The sequence below is a fragment of the Oncorhynchus nerka genome, linkage group LG7 (genome assembly GCF_034236695.1).
Source record: "Oncorhynchus nerka isolate Pitt River linkage group LG7, Oner_Uvic_2.0, whole genome shotgun sequence".
Taxonomy (NCBI): domain Eukaryota; kingdom Metazoa; phylum Chordata; class Actinopteri; order Salmoniformes; family Salmonidae; genus Oncorhynchus; species Oncorhynchus nerka.
Genome location: NC_088402.1, coordinates 30,140,136 through 30,156,631, shown reverse-complemented (window position 1 = coordinate 30,156,631; position 16,496 = coordinate 30,140,136). Strand labels below are relative to the sequence as shown.

The window sequence follows — 16,496 nt, the reverse complement described above, 5'->3', positions numbered from 1 at the left end:
AAAACGAGGAATAACATTTCTTCCTCGGTGGAGAAATAACATTTATTTTCAATACATTTTTAAATTCGGTACACGCGCTGAGCAACGTTCTTTCCCCGAGATTGACAGGGGTGAGTCGTTTCTGAGAGGATAGTAACGACATCGCACTGACATCAAATAAATAGGTTATCTTGGAAAACGATGAAATTCAAAGTTTGTTTTTTGTATAACCATCTTAAATTAGTGCAATTATTGTTTGTAAAATTGTATTGGTTTTCCGGCAACCCCCCTGAATGCCATATTTAGTTTGCTCCAATGACACCATGTAGGTTGTACCATTATATTTTACATAACACAGACTATACGTTAATTATCTTGAATGAAAAAACGCTCTGAAAGATACATTTAGCTCAACCGTTATTTTAGGCAGTAGGCAGTATCAACAAAGAACGGTATGATGTATTTTATCTTGATCAACACAGTTTGCATAACATTTAACTCCCCTATCACAATAGCTGTATGAGCATGCTCTGGGACAGCACCATCACAGAGTTCTAAACCTAGAGGTGCAACATTGCGAGACTTCCGGTAACGGTAGTTAAAACAGAGCAAACAGACCAGGCCTGTGTTTGGGGTTTGAGTAGTCAATGAGAGGAGGGAAAATTCTTCCTTAGTTGTTAATTTTCTCGAAATCTAAGGACACAACCTAGATTCGAGCCAATGTATTAAGTAGTTGAACTTGTTCTTTCTACAACCTAGTGGAAGTGGCAAACTGATACGTTTTAATTTGTTCAAAAATAACTTTTTTTCGAAGGAGTACCCATGATTTGACGGCTTGAACTTGCGCAGTTCGGCGCAAGACGACCATTAGCCGCGATTATGTGCTTCTACGCATGCGCTTAGCCAGCCAACGTCGCTATGACATCGCCTACTACAAGTGTGATCAGGGATTTCTATTGGAGAAGCCGTTTTAGACTATCTCCATGCTGTAATGTCTTTGACACCATCATGTGGGTGAAAAGAAGATGTGCACAATGTTGCAACAAAGTATTAATAAACTTGTTATTAAAAAGAAACATTGTCTCCTGAAACGTTTCTTTGTTACATTGTAAAACAACTTTAAAGTCTCTAGGCACTAGACTACCAACACATTAATCAAATATAGGCCCAGCATTGCATCACATTAATTTGTAAATTTTTTAAATATAACCTTTATTTAACTAGGCAAGTCAGTTAAGAACAAATTCTTATTTACAATGACGGCCTACCCTGGCCGATGCTGGACCAATTGTGCGCCGCCCTATGGGACTCCCAATCACAGCCGTATGTGATAGAGCCTGGACGTTCAGTTTGTCAGGAACTGTAGCCTAAAAAGAGACAGACCCACCAGCAATGTATCATATTGGCATTTGTTTATTAACAGGTGAGTCAATGATGCACATGTCAACACTACTATGCGTTGTTCGCAACTCAGTTGGCAGTAAAGCTTGGTATATGATTTGTCAAAGTGAGCTATAGGCCTACTGTACCACATTCTGTGGTTGGTGATCATAGTCAACATAGCTACATTCTTTGGTCTAATAAACAGCAAAGCAGAGACATCAAGTAACACAATATCAGGCCTATTGTTTGTTTTGTGCTTAATTTATAACCCTATACATTGAATACTGACATATAGGCCTAATTGAGATAGTGACCAGAAAGGATATATGGTATGAGGAAAATGGGTATTGGGTATTCATTTTGTGGGGAATGATTGTAAATATTTTTAACCATACTTTTCAACTCATATGACAGAAACATATGCAAAAGCATAACTTACACAATAATGCATTTTTGTCCATAATACAATGTGTCGAAAGATCAGAGGTAGATTTGTAACAAAATTAAACAAATGCATTTCTGACAGTAAGTCCTTGGAATTTTTTCCAACAGCCTACACTGAATATGATTATATTTGACACTTTAGTATTTAAGTAGACCTAGTGTCACACGCCTTCAGAAACACAACAGATATCAGAGGTTTATTGAGGTTGCTTGAAGTTGTTAGGGTGTTTGCCTGTCCTGGTAAGTATAGATAAGGTGATTTGTTCAAGAGGCGCTGTTGTCACCTACATACAGAGTAATATACCCCTCCTGCTTTGAGTTCAGTATTATCATGTTATACAGAAATTCACCGGAGCTCAGTACCAGCACCTCAAATTTTCTACTGCTTGAGCTCCTGTTCCTCTTATAGAATATTAGCTCAAAAGTATTGTGGAGCTCCTGCACCTAAATATAAACAGTACTGGCACCCAACATGAGTACCGGCACCTATTTCAGTTCAAATTAAGCATACACAATATCAATGCATAGAATAATACCAAAATGTCTGATGTATTGATGCAGACAATGTATAATCACAAAAAAAGAAGAACAGTCAACAGTAATTCAACAGCATTTCTATGTGGGGAAAACAATACATTGCAAACTGAAACAAAAAAATCATTCACACAAAAAATGTATAAACAAAACTAAGAAATCATTCAAAACAAAATCTCACAAAATGAATGGACAAATCGAACTTGATTTTTTTAAAACTCAGTCATTGTCCATTTTCAAAAACATCCTGAGGTAGACTTGTATAGATTCTTGACAAGGCATTTCTGTCTTGTTCTCATACAGTAAGAAATATTTGATTAAAAAACTCCCACCTACCCTAAATTAAATAAGAAGAATAGGCGCATTGTCTGGACTCTGGAAATTAAGGATCATGTTACAGCCTAAATACATGAAGTGACAAAATACTAGGCTCAAGCAGATATGACTGTGTGCCATCAAGTGGCAAATGTCATAGCCCATCAACACAAGCTCTTGAAAGGACATCAACAAGGGCAGCCTCGACCAGAAATCGCCCCTTGTCATTTCTAACACACCGGACAATTTTTTCCCTAAAGACCTCCATCATTAGCCAGATAACGATAAATTTGCGCAAAAAAAAAAAGTTAGATAGGCCCACTTTGCCCGAAATGCCAGATAGTCAGTCCACCCCTGGTCATCAAAATGCTTTGTCTACAAAAGGGGCCCATTGTGTAGTCCCTATATGGAGAGGTGAATATACTCTACTCTAACTACTGACTGACTACCATGCAAAGTAAAAACGGAAATAAACAACATTATATTAATATCGTGACGAAGCTGAATATGTACAATAACCACAAAAGGCGGGGAGGTCGATGGTTTGCTGTTCAGATTGGTTGTGTGCCACTTCTAGAGAGAGACCAGAGAAGTAATTTAGGGTGCCTAAGGAAATATCATGCTACTCTATTACCTATGCTGTCTTACAACTTGATCACCAATTAAGTCAGAAAAAGAGAGCAAAACTAGAATATAACATTAAATATAGCTAGCTGTACTACAGTAACGTCATAGCAACGTGTAAATAGTGCATTGCCCATTTGGCAATCAATGTTTTGTATGGATTTTCCGGCAACCCAGCCTGTAGGCTATAGGTACACACATAAAACACTTTACTTCTCCTTCCAAAGAAGCTCCTCTTTAAATGGGATTCCCTGAGTTCAACATGAGGATTTCAGAGAAATTAAATCCTGGCTGCAGTCATAACAATCAATGAGCAATTAAATATCTTTAAGAAATACCCATACTCCTACACATGATTAGTGCAGAATATTGTTGCATTGGTTTAAGCACAATGCACTACATGACCAAAAGTATGTGGACACCTGCTCGTCGAACACCTCCTTCTAAAATCATGGGCATTAATATGGTGTTGGTCCCCTCTTTGCTGCTATAACAGCCTCCACTCTTCTGGGAAGGCTTCCCACTAGATGTTGGAACATTGCTGCAGGGACTTGCTTCCATTCAGCCACAAGAGCATTAGTGAGGTTAGGCACTGATGTCAGGCGATTAGGCCTGACTAGCAGTCGGTGTTCCAATTCCTCCCAAATGTGTTCAATGGGGTTGAGGTCAGAGTTCTTGCATGCCAGTCAAGTTATTCCACAACGATCTCGACCAATAATTTCTGTATGGACTTCACTTTGTGCATGGGGGCATTGTCATGCAGAAACAGGAAAGGGCCTTCCCCAAACTGTTGCCACAAAGTTGGAAGCACAGAATCGTCTAGAATGTTATTGTATGCTGTACTGTAGCATTAAGATTTCCCTTCACTGGAACTAAGGCGCCTAGCCCGAACCATGAAAAACTGACCCAGACCATTATTTATCCTTCACCAAACTTTACAGTTGGCACTACGCATTGGGGCAGGTAGCGTTCTCCTGGCATCCGCCAAATCCAGATTAGTCTATCGGACTGCCAGATGGTGAAGCTTGATTCATCACTCCAGAGAACACCTTTCCACTGCTCCAGAGTCCAATGGTGGTGAGCTTTACACCACTCCAGCCGATGATTGGCATTGCACATGGTGAATTTAGGCTTGTGTGTGGCTACTCGGCCATGGAAACCCATTTCATGACGCTCCCGACAAAGAGTTAATGTACGCGCTACACGCTTCAGCCCTCATCGGTCCCGTTCTGTGAGCTTGTGTGGCCTACCACTTTGCAGCTGAGCCGTTGTTTCTCCTAGACGTTCCACTTCACAATAACAGCACTTACATTTGACCTGGGGCAGCTTTAGCAGGGCAGAAATTTGATGAACTGACTTGTTGGAAAGGTGGCATACTATGATGGTGCCACGTTGAAAGTCACTGAGCTCTTCAGTAAGGCCATTCTAGTGCTAATGTTTGTCTATGGAGATTGCATGAGTGCTGGATTTTATACATCTGGCAACGGGTATGGCTGAAATAGCCGAATCCACTCATTTGAAAGTGCGTCCACATACTTTTGTATTTAAAGTGTATATTATGAAGTCAACTGAAAATGAAGCCCATTGAAAGAGAAAGTAAAAAGTAAGGCATAATTGTTTGCTTAATACAACCACGAATCTATCAAGAGGCTAGAACCAAATCCGGTTTCTGTTTAAATAGAATTAAGCTACAAATTGTGATACTTTATCTATTAGAAAGAAAGGTAGAGAGTGACGATGAATAAATAATAAATATAAAAAAGATCATATCTATATACATTTAAGTGGTGTAAAATATTCTATCCACTCCTGTAAAAGAGGAGTAAATACTAAACCTATAACCATCTTATTCAACACTTGAGTCCCTTTATCCTAGCACTCAATCATGAAAATATGTCCTTATTAAAGAAGAAAAATAATGCTCAGGTCCATCCAAGAAAGAACATGTAATACCTTTGGCTTTCCAAATAGTTTTCAAGTACAACGAGACAATGAGAAACAAGCCATGTATTTGGGCAGTGTATGAGAACACCCCTGATATGTAGAATATGTTAGAAAGTCATGTTTACATCCATAGTAAAAACTGTGGGACAGACAGACAGACAGACAGACAGACAGACAAACAGACAGACAGACAGACAGACAGACAGACTGTCATACAATCAATGCTGGTCTCGCATTTAGCCTTGAGTCAAGGCTTTGTGAGGGAGGGAGCCACATCCAACCACCCATGAGACAAATGAACAGGCTATGGCACTTATGACAAGCTGTATTGTACACAGTCCAATCGGCAACCATGGTGTACCAACATTCATACAGCAGAAAGTGTTCAAACATTCACTTGGCCGTAGAAATGCACAACGACTTATAATACCTGAAGATTTCAATAAGCAGAAAGACACACTCCTTTTTGTCCATGAAACAGTCTTAGAGTCAGGACACCTATATCTGTACATTCACTTGTATGATTGTATTTCCTTTACCTTTTTCTAACAAAAGCTTTTTGGGAAAACATGGTATAGAGTGAGAGAGCAGAGCACTCACAATCATCTCCAGGAAAATCCACATAGGCTACCTCTTATTTAGCTGCAGCAGGGAAAATACAATTAAAACACTGAGCTCTCTCTCAATCTCAACTATCAATCATATCAATAAAAGTAGACATTTCTTGCTGTTTGTGCGATAAATAAAGACAACCTGATGTAGTTCCAAAAGCAGCACTCCAGTGAAACCTTTTGATTGGCTGAATCCCTGAATCGATCAATCATAGCTCTCCCTGGGGGGAAAGGGGGCATGGCTCTGCTCCTCTTCCTCGTCCCTCAGTGACAATGCTGTTCCCTGAGCGCCAGGGGAGGACTGCTGTGCTTTGATTGGACAGTTGGCCACCATGTGACTGATGCTCTGGCAAAAATGGCACTTCTTGGGCTGAGGAGGTTGCTGGCATTCTTTGGCATGGTGGTCAGGTCCTCCACAGTTGTAGCATCTAGAACACAGTGGGAGAGGAGAACACACAAATACAATGATTTCAGACAGGTAACACATTCTTCCACCAGAGGGCAGTGTTCTTCCACATATAGTTTCAGATTCCTGAATTTCCTCAGATCTCATCTATACTGAACAAAAATATAAACGCAACATGCAGCAATTTCAAATATTTTACTGAGTTACAGTTCATAGAAGGAAATCAGTCAATTGAAATAAATTCATTAGGCCCTAATCTATGGATTTCACATGACTTGGCAGGGGCGCAGCCATGGGTGGGCCTGGGAGGGCATAGGCCCACCCATTGGAGAGCCAGGTCCACCCACTGGAGAGCCAGACCCAGCCAATCAGAATGATTTTTTCACCACAAAAGGGCTTTATTACAGACAGAAATACTCCTCAACACCCCCCTCATCAGACAATCCCACAGTTGAAGAAACTGGATGTCCTGGGCTTGTGTGGTTACTTGTGGTCTGCATTTGTGCCAGGTTGGATGTACTATTCTCTAAAACAACGTTGGAGGCGGCTTATGGTAGAGAAATTACCATTAAATTATCTGGCAACAGCTCTGTTGGACATTCCTGCAGACAGCATGCCAATTGCACCCTCCCTCAAAACTTGAGACATCTTGAGACATTATGTTGTGACAAAACAGCTGCCTTTTATTTTCCCCAGCACAAGGTGCACCTGTGTAATGGCCATGTTGTTTAATCAGCTTCTTGATATGCCACACCTGTCCGGTGGATAGATTAGGTTGGCAAAGGAGAAAGGACCACTAACAGGGATATAAACACATTTGTGGAAAGAAATTGAGAGACATTCTTTTTTGTGCCTCTGGAACATTTTTGGGATCTTTAATTTCAGCTCATGAAAAAATAGGACCAACACTTTACATGTTGCGTTTATATTTTTGTTCAGTATATTATATGATTAAGTCAATCTTGAGAATGTATCCGCGTTAATAGAATGACGGCCTCTTATGTATGCATAGTTTATTTACTGCATGATTGTATGTATATGTGCGTGTGTAGGTGTATGCTTGTGTGTGATCATTTTCGGAGGTGTATAGTGCATTAAAACCAATGCCTTAATACATACATGTCACACAATCTTAAATCAGTAGATGTTGAGACTATAATGACAATGGGGAATTTTGTAATTGCATTAACTCCAATGCAGATGAAGCCCTGGAGCATCAGAACCTTCCCAAGCTTACTACCACTTCCCTCCTTCCTCTGTCCTCTGCCCTTTTCCTCTGAGTACCAACCCCCTACCAAACACACATACACAAACACATAGACCCTCTCCTAGGGAGCCGTTGGTTATTGATCAGTGTGGGCACCAGGGTGGGAGAGGAGAGCAGAGGGGGCTCTTTGTTTCAATACTGCACCCTGAGCTCTAACCCCTGACCCCTTTTTCTCTCAGGCTTTGCCTTCCCCCCACCTCATTTACACAACACACCCACTGTTGCCATGGCAGCCATGACCTATGACCTCTCCCAGGGCACTTACATCTGGTATCAATTAAATGGATAGGATCCTTTTCCCTTTTCTGCATCCCCTATTCCCTCTTTCCCTCTGAATCCCACTGTTATGATTGTGAGTCAGCGAGAGAGACAGAGACAGTGTTAGATACACTCACATCGATGCGGTGTTTGATGTCATACGAATCAATAGGCACATAGGTGCTGATTCAGACCTAGGAAATGTACGCCTTTTTAACGCAGACTTAGCTTATGTAGGTAAGACTTGAATGTAGACTATGGAAAATGCATTCAAAATATAGAAAGATAGTCATGAAAACATATGCCTATTTGTCTCAGTTTCAGAACCCATTGGTAGATTTAAAAACACTCTGATTTTACACATGATTTCTGTTTAGGGAATAATCATGAATCCTACTTCATGGAAAAATAGAGCCTTTATGCACTAACCCCAAGAAGATGGTTTTATTCATTCAGAAAGTTGCCACATTCAGATCATTAATGGTAACATTGGAAGTAGTATAGCCTACAATATAATGATAATATGGAGAATAGTATACAATAGTATGATATAATAAATATACCCGCACTGCTTAAGTTCACTGTCAGAATATGCATAGAGAGAAAAGTACATACAAAGGGAATACAGTTATATTTATACATGTGTAACTCTGTCCTGAATTTCCCCCAAAGAGGATAAATAAGTCTGTGTGATGTCAGCATTGTGGCTAAAACAGTAAACTTGCCAACTTTCATGATGATGATACCAGATATTTTCAGTGACTTCAACACCCTCAGACTATTTGTAAACAACCTTGCCAGATAAGCTCGTTGTTAATATTGCAGCGATCTTCATATTTAATACTATAAGCAGGGTCTTACAGTGTTTCCGAATCATGGAATTATTTTGAGTGAGTGGGGATATCTGGAGATGCATGGTTCGGCTATACGCCATTTAAAGATGTTAATTGAACAGTCTCACCTGGCCCCCTTGGAGCGTCGTTTCTGTTGCCCCTTAGGCCTCTTCTCACTGCCCACACACTGTGCTCCCCCTGGCCCCGTCACCGTGACAGACTCTAGGCCTTTAGACGACTTCTTGAAGGTAAACTCCACCGCCTCGCCCTCCTTCAGGCTACGGAAGCCCTCCATGTGCAGCTTGCTCTGTGTAGGTTGAGAGGTGGAATAGGTGGTTAGAGAACAGGGATAGGAAATTGTTCCAAAGCCAGAAGATCTCTATGTCCAGTTTGCTTTCTGTAGGGGAGAAGGAGCATGAGTGCGGTCAGAGGAATGGTTTAGAACGGCATGAGAACTGTTCTAGGTGAGGGTAGAGTGAGAGCTTACTCTGTGAGGGAATGGGGAATGAGGGTTCAGGGTTGGAGAAAGGTTCTTAGGTCAGGAAACTGTTGAGAAGATATGAAAACGGTTCTAAGCCTATGAAGGACTGTGGAGAGCAGTTCTGAGGCCCGATAGGGTGCCCTTCCTGTGCCTACACGGTGTGAATGTATTTCCCAGCCTGGTCAAGAAGCAGACACAAAAAGACGAATTAATTGCTTGTGCATATAGCTGGTCCGCTTCACATGTTGTCTTCTGAGGTGATTACAGCTAAGAGCTGATCCATAATTGGGTTGTACATGCATACATCAATGTTCTGCATAGGTTTCAATACATCAATGGAAACATCCAGGCCCTCTCTCTCAGGGGCTAACCCCTCAGCCAATCCAGATTCCAGTCCCATTGACAGCCCTGTTAAAACATCAATGACTACTTTACAACACCCCTCCCCCTTCAGAATGTGTGTGTGTGGACAGCGTTACCCCTCCCCCAAGGTAGTCACAGCATTCCAAGCTCCAACCACCTCCCCTTTCTCTCCACCACCACACACACACCAGCCAATAGACTCTCCAAAAGAACTACATCTGGTCAAGTCCCAGACTGACCACTGCTAAGGATGCTGGGAAATGGGGGTTAATTTTTGGGATAGCTGGCCAAAAGCACATAAAGAATGGTTTCAAGAACATTTGTGTCCACCTTGAGAAAGACATTTCCTTGTCATTGTCACCCTTGATCCAGGGGCTCTGGAAAGGGAAGCTTGAATTTCGTGGCAACTTAGTTCTATCTTCTTCATGTGCTTTGCCAAGCTGCCTGAGCAGCGGTAGGTATGACACCAATTTGATACCATGAGTGTTCCAAATGTATAAGTCTAAAGAGCTCAATGTGAAGAATCATGCCTTGTTCAAGACCTTCCAGAGACACAGAAAGTGTCACTCATCATTATACTATGCTCATAGAATTGTTTTGTTCAAGCCAATCTTAAAATGTTGTGGAGTAGCATTTGATGATGATTGATGAGGAGAGGGCTGTGATGTGGAGGGTTAGTTTTGCATGCCACCTGTCTTAACTCAGACACCCATCTCTCTTCTGGGGGGGTTGAAGTGATCATGGTGGGAAAGGAATCCAGGTCATGATGGCCTGACAACCTTCAGCATTCCTTCCTTCAGTACCAACCCCCGTCAGGAGCTGAACGGCCCGGAACTATCCCCTGTACTCTCCTCCTTCAATCGCCCCCCACCTCTACCTCTCTCGACTGCTTTCTTGTGAATTAACACAGCTCTCAAGCTCTCCCTTTATCTCTCCGTTTCTTTCAACCTCATTCTCTCTCACACACAAATACACTCTTATCCACACAATCACACACTCATAATAACCCAACACACACTCTTAATCCCCCCCCCACACACACACACAACCTCTCCACCACACACTCTTCATTCACATATTAGCCAGATCATTCACAGATTAGCCAGATCATTCACAGATTAGCCAGATCATTCACAGATTAGTACAAGATCACAGTCAGCAGGATTTCCTCTCTGCTACATTGATAACAGCAGTCATTGTCCAGCAGCACCTACAGGCCCCTATAAGGGCAGAGGTGGATTAGGAGCAGGGTAATGTGGGAGTTTGAGAACTTTTTCAAAGGTGAATCACTAATTTTCTTCCTTTCGATTAAGCAATTTACGGTAACATGTAGCAGAGAAAATTGAGGTTAGGACTTTGCCCCCCCCCCGTTTTACAGAGGACGGAGGACTGGGAGTGGATGGGTTGGGGCTATGGGCAGAGGGGCTGGGTGGGTGGGAGTCAGGGTATGGCTAGTTTGGGGTGGGTGGGCTGCCATACGAGAGGCCAAGTCCCCTGATGTTTGAAGGCCTTTATAACAGGAAGCAGGGTTGGAGGGGGATTGAGAGGAATGAGCCTTGTTATCTCTGTTTAGACTAACCCCTGTCTCCCTGTCTACTCCTTCTAAATGCAATTGCTAATATTAGCACTTTCGGACCAAATCCCCATGTAAATCAATCTCCCCCGTTTAGCATGTTTTAAATGTCATGGCCCAACTCTACCTTGAAGTCCCTCAGAGCTCTACCTTAACTCAGGAAGGACGGAGGAGAAGGGAAGAGTCTTGGCCGTTATGGTACTCAGCCCTGTTGATAATCGACAGGTTAAATTGATGAAACAACCCTGGATTCATTAGGTCGTCCGTCCGTTAGGATGCTTCGCATTCCATTTGAAACAACAACTAGATTTCCCCTCCTGTTTTACTAATTCCGAAAAGTTAGATAACACTTATCCCCCCAGGATTGACTGTCATTCATTATCAGCCTTTGTAACGTTTTAGGAAAACAAACATTTTTCAATATTTTATTTTGTATTGAACCCGTTCTTTGTTATTTCAAAATCAATATTCTCATTCTCAGACCTTTCATTTTCTGGTAGGTTTATTAAAATACCAAATACAAACAATCTATTATTATGAAAAAGTATGATATTTGTCTGTAAGTGTTTCATTCATTAGCTAGTGTTAGGGCAATATGATAATCAATTTCCCTAAAGGCTACCATAATCTCGCAACACCTAATCAGAAACATAATCAGATTCAACAACTGATTGATTAAACCAAGCAGGTTTGTTCTTGGGTGTCTTCTATGCTCCTTTCGAGAATTTATTTCACATTATGTCACTTCTTGACAACAACATTAAGCTTCTTATTTCACAACTGATTTCAGTTGCCATCATGCAGGCTAGAAAGATGATGGGCCTTGGGTTCCAGTTATGAAATATCATCTGAACATAGGATCAACAAATTCTTGTTTTAATTTTTTTAAGCTACTTGTCTTTATGTATGATGCTGGTTTTGATTTGGAAATATTAGCTACATAATAAGTTATAACTGAGTAATAAACTAATGTAGGCCTAATAAGAGTTTTTTAGTCTGTAAAAAATAACATTATTAACCACATGCACTGCTGAAAAATTGGCCTACCTATTTTGGTAAAGGCTCAAACTAGAATCAGCTGACTATTTCAAGATAATGTTGTCAAATGTTTAAAAGAAATTAAAAGCCCTATTGCCTCTTGCCCAACATATAAGCTATGAAAACATGTAAACTATGAATTCGTTTTGAATGAGTGCAGGAAAGGGATTTTTCAAGCACTACAAACAATGATAGATAGGTCTATATATTTGCATGATCGATCAATCTCTAATCATAAATTAAAACGCTGAAAATGCTAAATCACGGAGGGAAACGAATAATTACCTACCTTAACGAAAACATCACAAACGTGTGATATTTACATTGTTGATAAGTTTAAGACATACACTTGCACAAAAACGCGACAAGGGGGCATTTGGACCTGATTCGAGCTCGAGCCAGGCCTTGATGAACATCAACACCACATTCTTCGAGTCCCATACCCACAATGGAGCTCACCTGATGAACGAAAACATCGAGAGTCTCCTCGAGCGGTGTCCCGTCTATATTGGTCATGGACAGGAACCCGAAACCCATCCGGACGTTGAACCATTTACACACGCCGCTGCCACGAGACGAACCCAGATCCTCCTCCGAGCCAGTGGCTTCCTCCTCTTCGTTCTTTGCACAGCCCCCTTTCGAGAGAAAAATAATGCCACTCAGTCAGTTTAGAAAATATAGATGTTTGAAATATATCATATCTTGTCAACAATCCTGGCAGGAAAACGAGTTGGGCCGGCTTTTACACTGATGTTTTTCAGAATCAGTGCCTTGAGGAAGGCATTTAATGGGTTGCGAAATGGGATAGAGCTAGAGAGCAGCGCAGCAAGCTAGGAACACATGATCGTAAACACTGCTGATATTCCAAACAATGTCGATATATTATCCATACGATATACATTTTTTTATTTTGAAAAGCTGGAATATCAGACGGTCTCTTTTTCAAGTTGTTTCGAAATGGAAACGTATACGCTAATAGTGATAATAATATACATAATAAGTATTATACATAACAAGGCGATAATAATTATGCATTATTATAAATAATAATATGCGTAAAAAAATATAGGTTAATCGAAATAATCTCATCAAAATTGATCAATTTAATAAATATAAACTTTTTAAACTGATCAATCATTATAATAATACAGATTGTAACTAGTTGATTTACAGGGTACAAGGCCTAAATAATTCCCAAGCACGCAAGGGATTGACTCTGATAATGTAGCCTAAATAAAAGTTTCATCCCATGAGGAGCCACGAGAACCGAGAACACAATATCTTTGAATATTTGAAGAAAAAAATATAGAAAATATTAATCTTGAATATTCAGTTACCAATGAAAAGTATAAAGCCAAAGGCATCACCTATAGTCATACTTTATCCCAAAACTTCACCGCAAGCACTGAAAGCCATTCTTCCGTGAAAAGAGATAGTAGGTTCCAAATCGAAGAACAAATAATCACAACAACATTCTCAGGCAAAAGTGTTTCGGATAATGTTCCTAATTTGAAGACTGATGACAGTCCTACCTGTAAACTGCTGTTCGGAATAAGAGCCCATCCCTTTCCCGGGTATATTTTAATCCAGGTTTACCGTGTCCTCCTCTCCCAAATCCCCCTGTCCTGCCCTGTCCACCTCCAACCCTTCTCCACTCTACACAACACTTTCCCGCAAACGGTTCAATAACAAAGACGCAGAAGAGGAACCGGTCAGCAGTGGAGACAAACAAAGAGGGTTGGAGATACTTTCGCCCTGACAACCAGTGGTGTAAGACTGCTGGGAAGCATTTCTCAAAAGAATCCCCAAATCTGAAAGACAATGCAATGAAACCCAACCCACCCTCTTTTTTTGTCTCTTCTCATAAAGAGATCTTTCCATCGAACCCCCCCCAAAGATCTTCAAAGAACCTTTGGAACCATTCGAACAATTGCCTGTACCTTCTGCCATGGTTTGGGGGGTTCCTGGGTCTCCTACAACTCCAGAAGAATCAGGCAATAAACGCTGGTTGTATCGTCAACAAGCCCGTTTTTCAGTAATCCCTCTTTGAAAACTATTGTATTTTCTTTCTCCTGGTCTCTTGTACAATATGGAGAGCGAGCCCCCTCTGACTCTCCTATACCTCTAATATCAACCCCCACATTTTCGGTCCAGCCCATGTGATGCTCAATTGCGATCTTCTGGCTGATAAATTAGACATTCCACGGTGATAGGGCCCAAATTCGCAGAGCGACCAATCAGTGACAAAGACCACCTAGCTGTTAGCAGCGGGGCCTTGAGCGACCCCCACTCCTTTTCAGGACAGGAGAGAGCCACAATCCCCACATCGCCTGGAGCATTTGAATATGCATAGTCAGTCACTCAGGTGCATATGGTTTCACAGAAACTATCCAAATGAAACCTTGCACTTCCACATTCCACACCATCATGTTTGAAGTTAAAACGAAGGACATCTAAATCCAGAAGCATAAATCAACCTGTTCTGTTTAAGTTTGTTGCATTCACACAAAACACACTACAAACATCACATTAAAATACATATATAAACCAAACAGAACATAGGTCGATATCAGAAAAATACATTTAGCAAGGAACAGGAAAAAAACATGAACATTTAAAGTAGCTGATCTTGCAAAAATATCCAGGATATGCCTTCATGCATTCACCTTCGTTATTTCGTTTGAAACTATTTGAGCTATTTTGCTACTGTCATACATGTTTAGGACTACTATCGACCACATGCTGTAAACAAATAAATAAATGCGTATCTCTTGAGATATTCGTTCCACACAACCCTCCGGTGAAGGATGCTCATCATTTACCATAACTTGTTTGCTATGGTGTCCTAGCTTGGGGCTGCACGGTCTGTGAAAGGTCTTTTAATTGACTGATTTCCCTCAGAATTGCTGACGGATGCGGATAATGCATGTGAACGTAAACAGAGGGATTGTGTTGCCTTGTGTGAGAGGAGGGCCTATCTTTATAGGCTACACTTCTAGGCTATATGTAAAACCTGTCGGTCCCTGCACCGATTTGACACATATTGACACAGCTATTTATGGCCTCTGAAACCCAATGGTTCCGTGACGATGAGTCACCTTTACCGGATCTGCGCTCTAACTCAGCCATCTATGCTTTTCAATGGGAACTGTCATGACATTGACAGTGCAGGGGTCATCCGGCTTTCCTTACACCACTGACTATGCAGCATTAACTCAATAGGCTACAAGACTTCATTTGATACAAGGGAACCTCATCACCTGCACCCTCCTGCCTTACCCTTCTTCTTTACATGTGGGCCAACGAGACCACGTGTGACAGTCATTTTGGGATGGACATAGGATCCTCCATCTTACCAAACCATGAATCATCCTAGAGCATGACCTACCGAAGAGATATGTAGAGAGAGAGAGAGAGAGCGAGAAAAAGAAAGAAAGAGAGAGAGATATGGGGAGAGAAAAAGAGTGATAGAGAGAGCGAGAAGAAGAAAGAGGGAGTGTGGCAGATGGAGGGATCCAGGGACAGAGAGAAAGAGAGATGAAGAGCGAGAGGGGTTAGCTAATTAAAGCTAAATGACTGGTTTCATTCATATTCTCCTCTAATAATCCTCTGTCTCTCAGGCCAGGCTGCTACACTGCAGGCTTCTCTGGGTCACCATGGAGACGAAGGGCCCTGGATCTGTCTGTCAGAGAACAAAGAGGGCTGGCCTTAAGGTGACCCGTGTCATACACTGGGGCTTAGTAATTACAATGCCTGGACACGTGCTCACTGGTCACACACACTGTAACCCCCCACCCAACTGCCACACACACACGCATGCTAGCAAACACAGAAATGCGTACACCCACACCACCAGATGTTATGTAATAGTGACTGAAAGGGCTGGGGGGTATATGTGTTGACTATCATTCCTCTAACAGCAGGCAAGATATCTGTAAGATGATCTACAACCAGGCTCCAAGAGTCTATTGTGTTTATCTTTTGACGAGGGTTCATTCATTTATTGTGTGTATGTTGTGTGGGGCATGAGGTGTACTGATCCATGTTTTCATATCAAGAACTGCTTTGAGTAGTTCACCTGTGAAACACACATGTTAGGGGCCTTGTGGTTGGTTGAATGAGAAAACAGCCCAGTGGCTCCATATGGTTTCAGCTGTCAGCTCCCCTCTCGCCTTCCTCCCCCAGGGGGCAGAGCACTGATCAATAAGCTGATCAATCTATACCTGATCCATATATCATACTATGATGCTCTGTCAGAAAGTCTTCCCTCCCACAAAAAAAACTAACATTTTGTTAGAAAAGATTGTGGCTTTTAGATCTACTTTTTTCAATTACTGTGGTACATTTTTCAGATGCACGTGGTCATAACTGATAACACTTGTCTTATGTTCAGAACCTTTGATTGAGCATTCATTGGAGTTAAACACTTCTTTCACCCATGAG

General features: G+C 41.4%; 1 protein-coding gene across 1 annotated transcript in view; it reads right to left on the bottom strand.

Moving 5' to 3' along the window:
* Nucleotides 1–1,404: 1,404 nt before the first annotated feature.
* The window catches only part of LOC115132089 (protein lin-28 homolog A-like), a 22,989-nt gene continuing 7,897 nt past the window's right edge, over nucleotides 1,405–16,496 (bottom strand). The window contains exons 2-4 of the mRNA XM_065020403.1: nucleotides 12,513–12,688; nucleotides 8,727–8,905; nucleotides 1,405–6,262 (exon numbers count right to left, since the gene is read on the bottom strand). Coding sequence (XP_064876475.1) covers nucleotides 6,040–6,262; nucleotides 8,727–8,905; nucleotides 12,513–12,590 — 480 coding nt within the window. The 5' untranslated portion in view covers nucleotides 12,591–12,688 and the 3' untranslated portion in view covers nucleotides 1,405–6,039. The remainder of the gene's footprint in view (nucleotides 6,263–8,726; nucleotides 8,906–12,512; nucleotides 12,689–16,496) is intronic.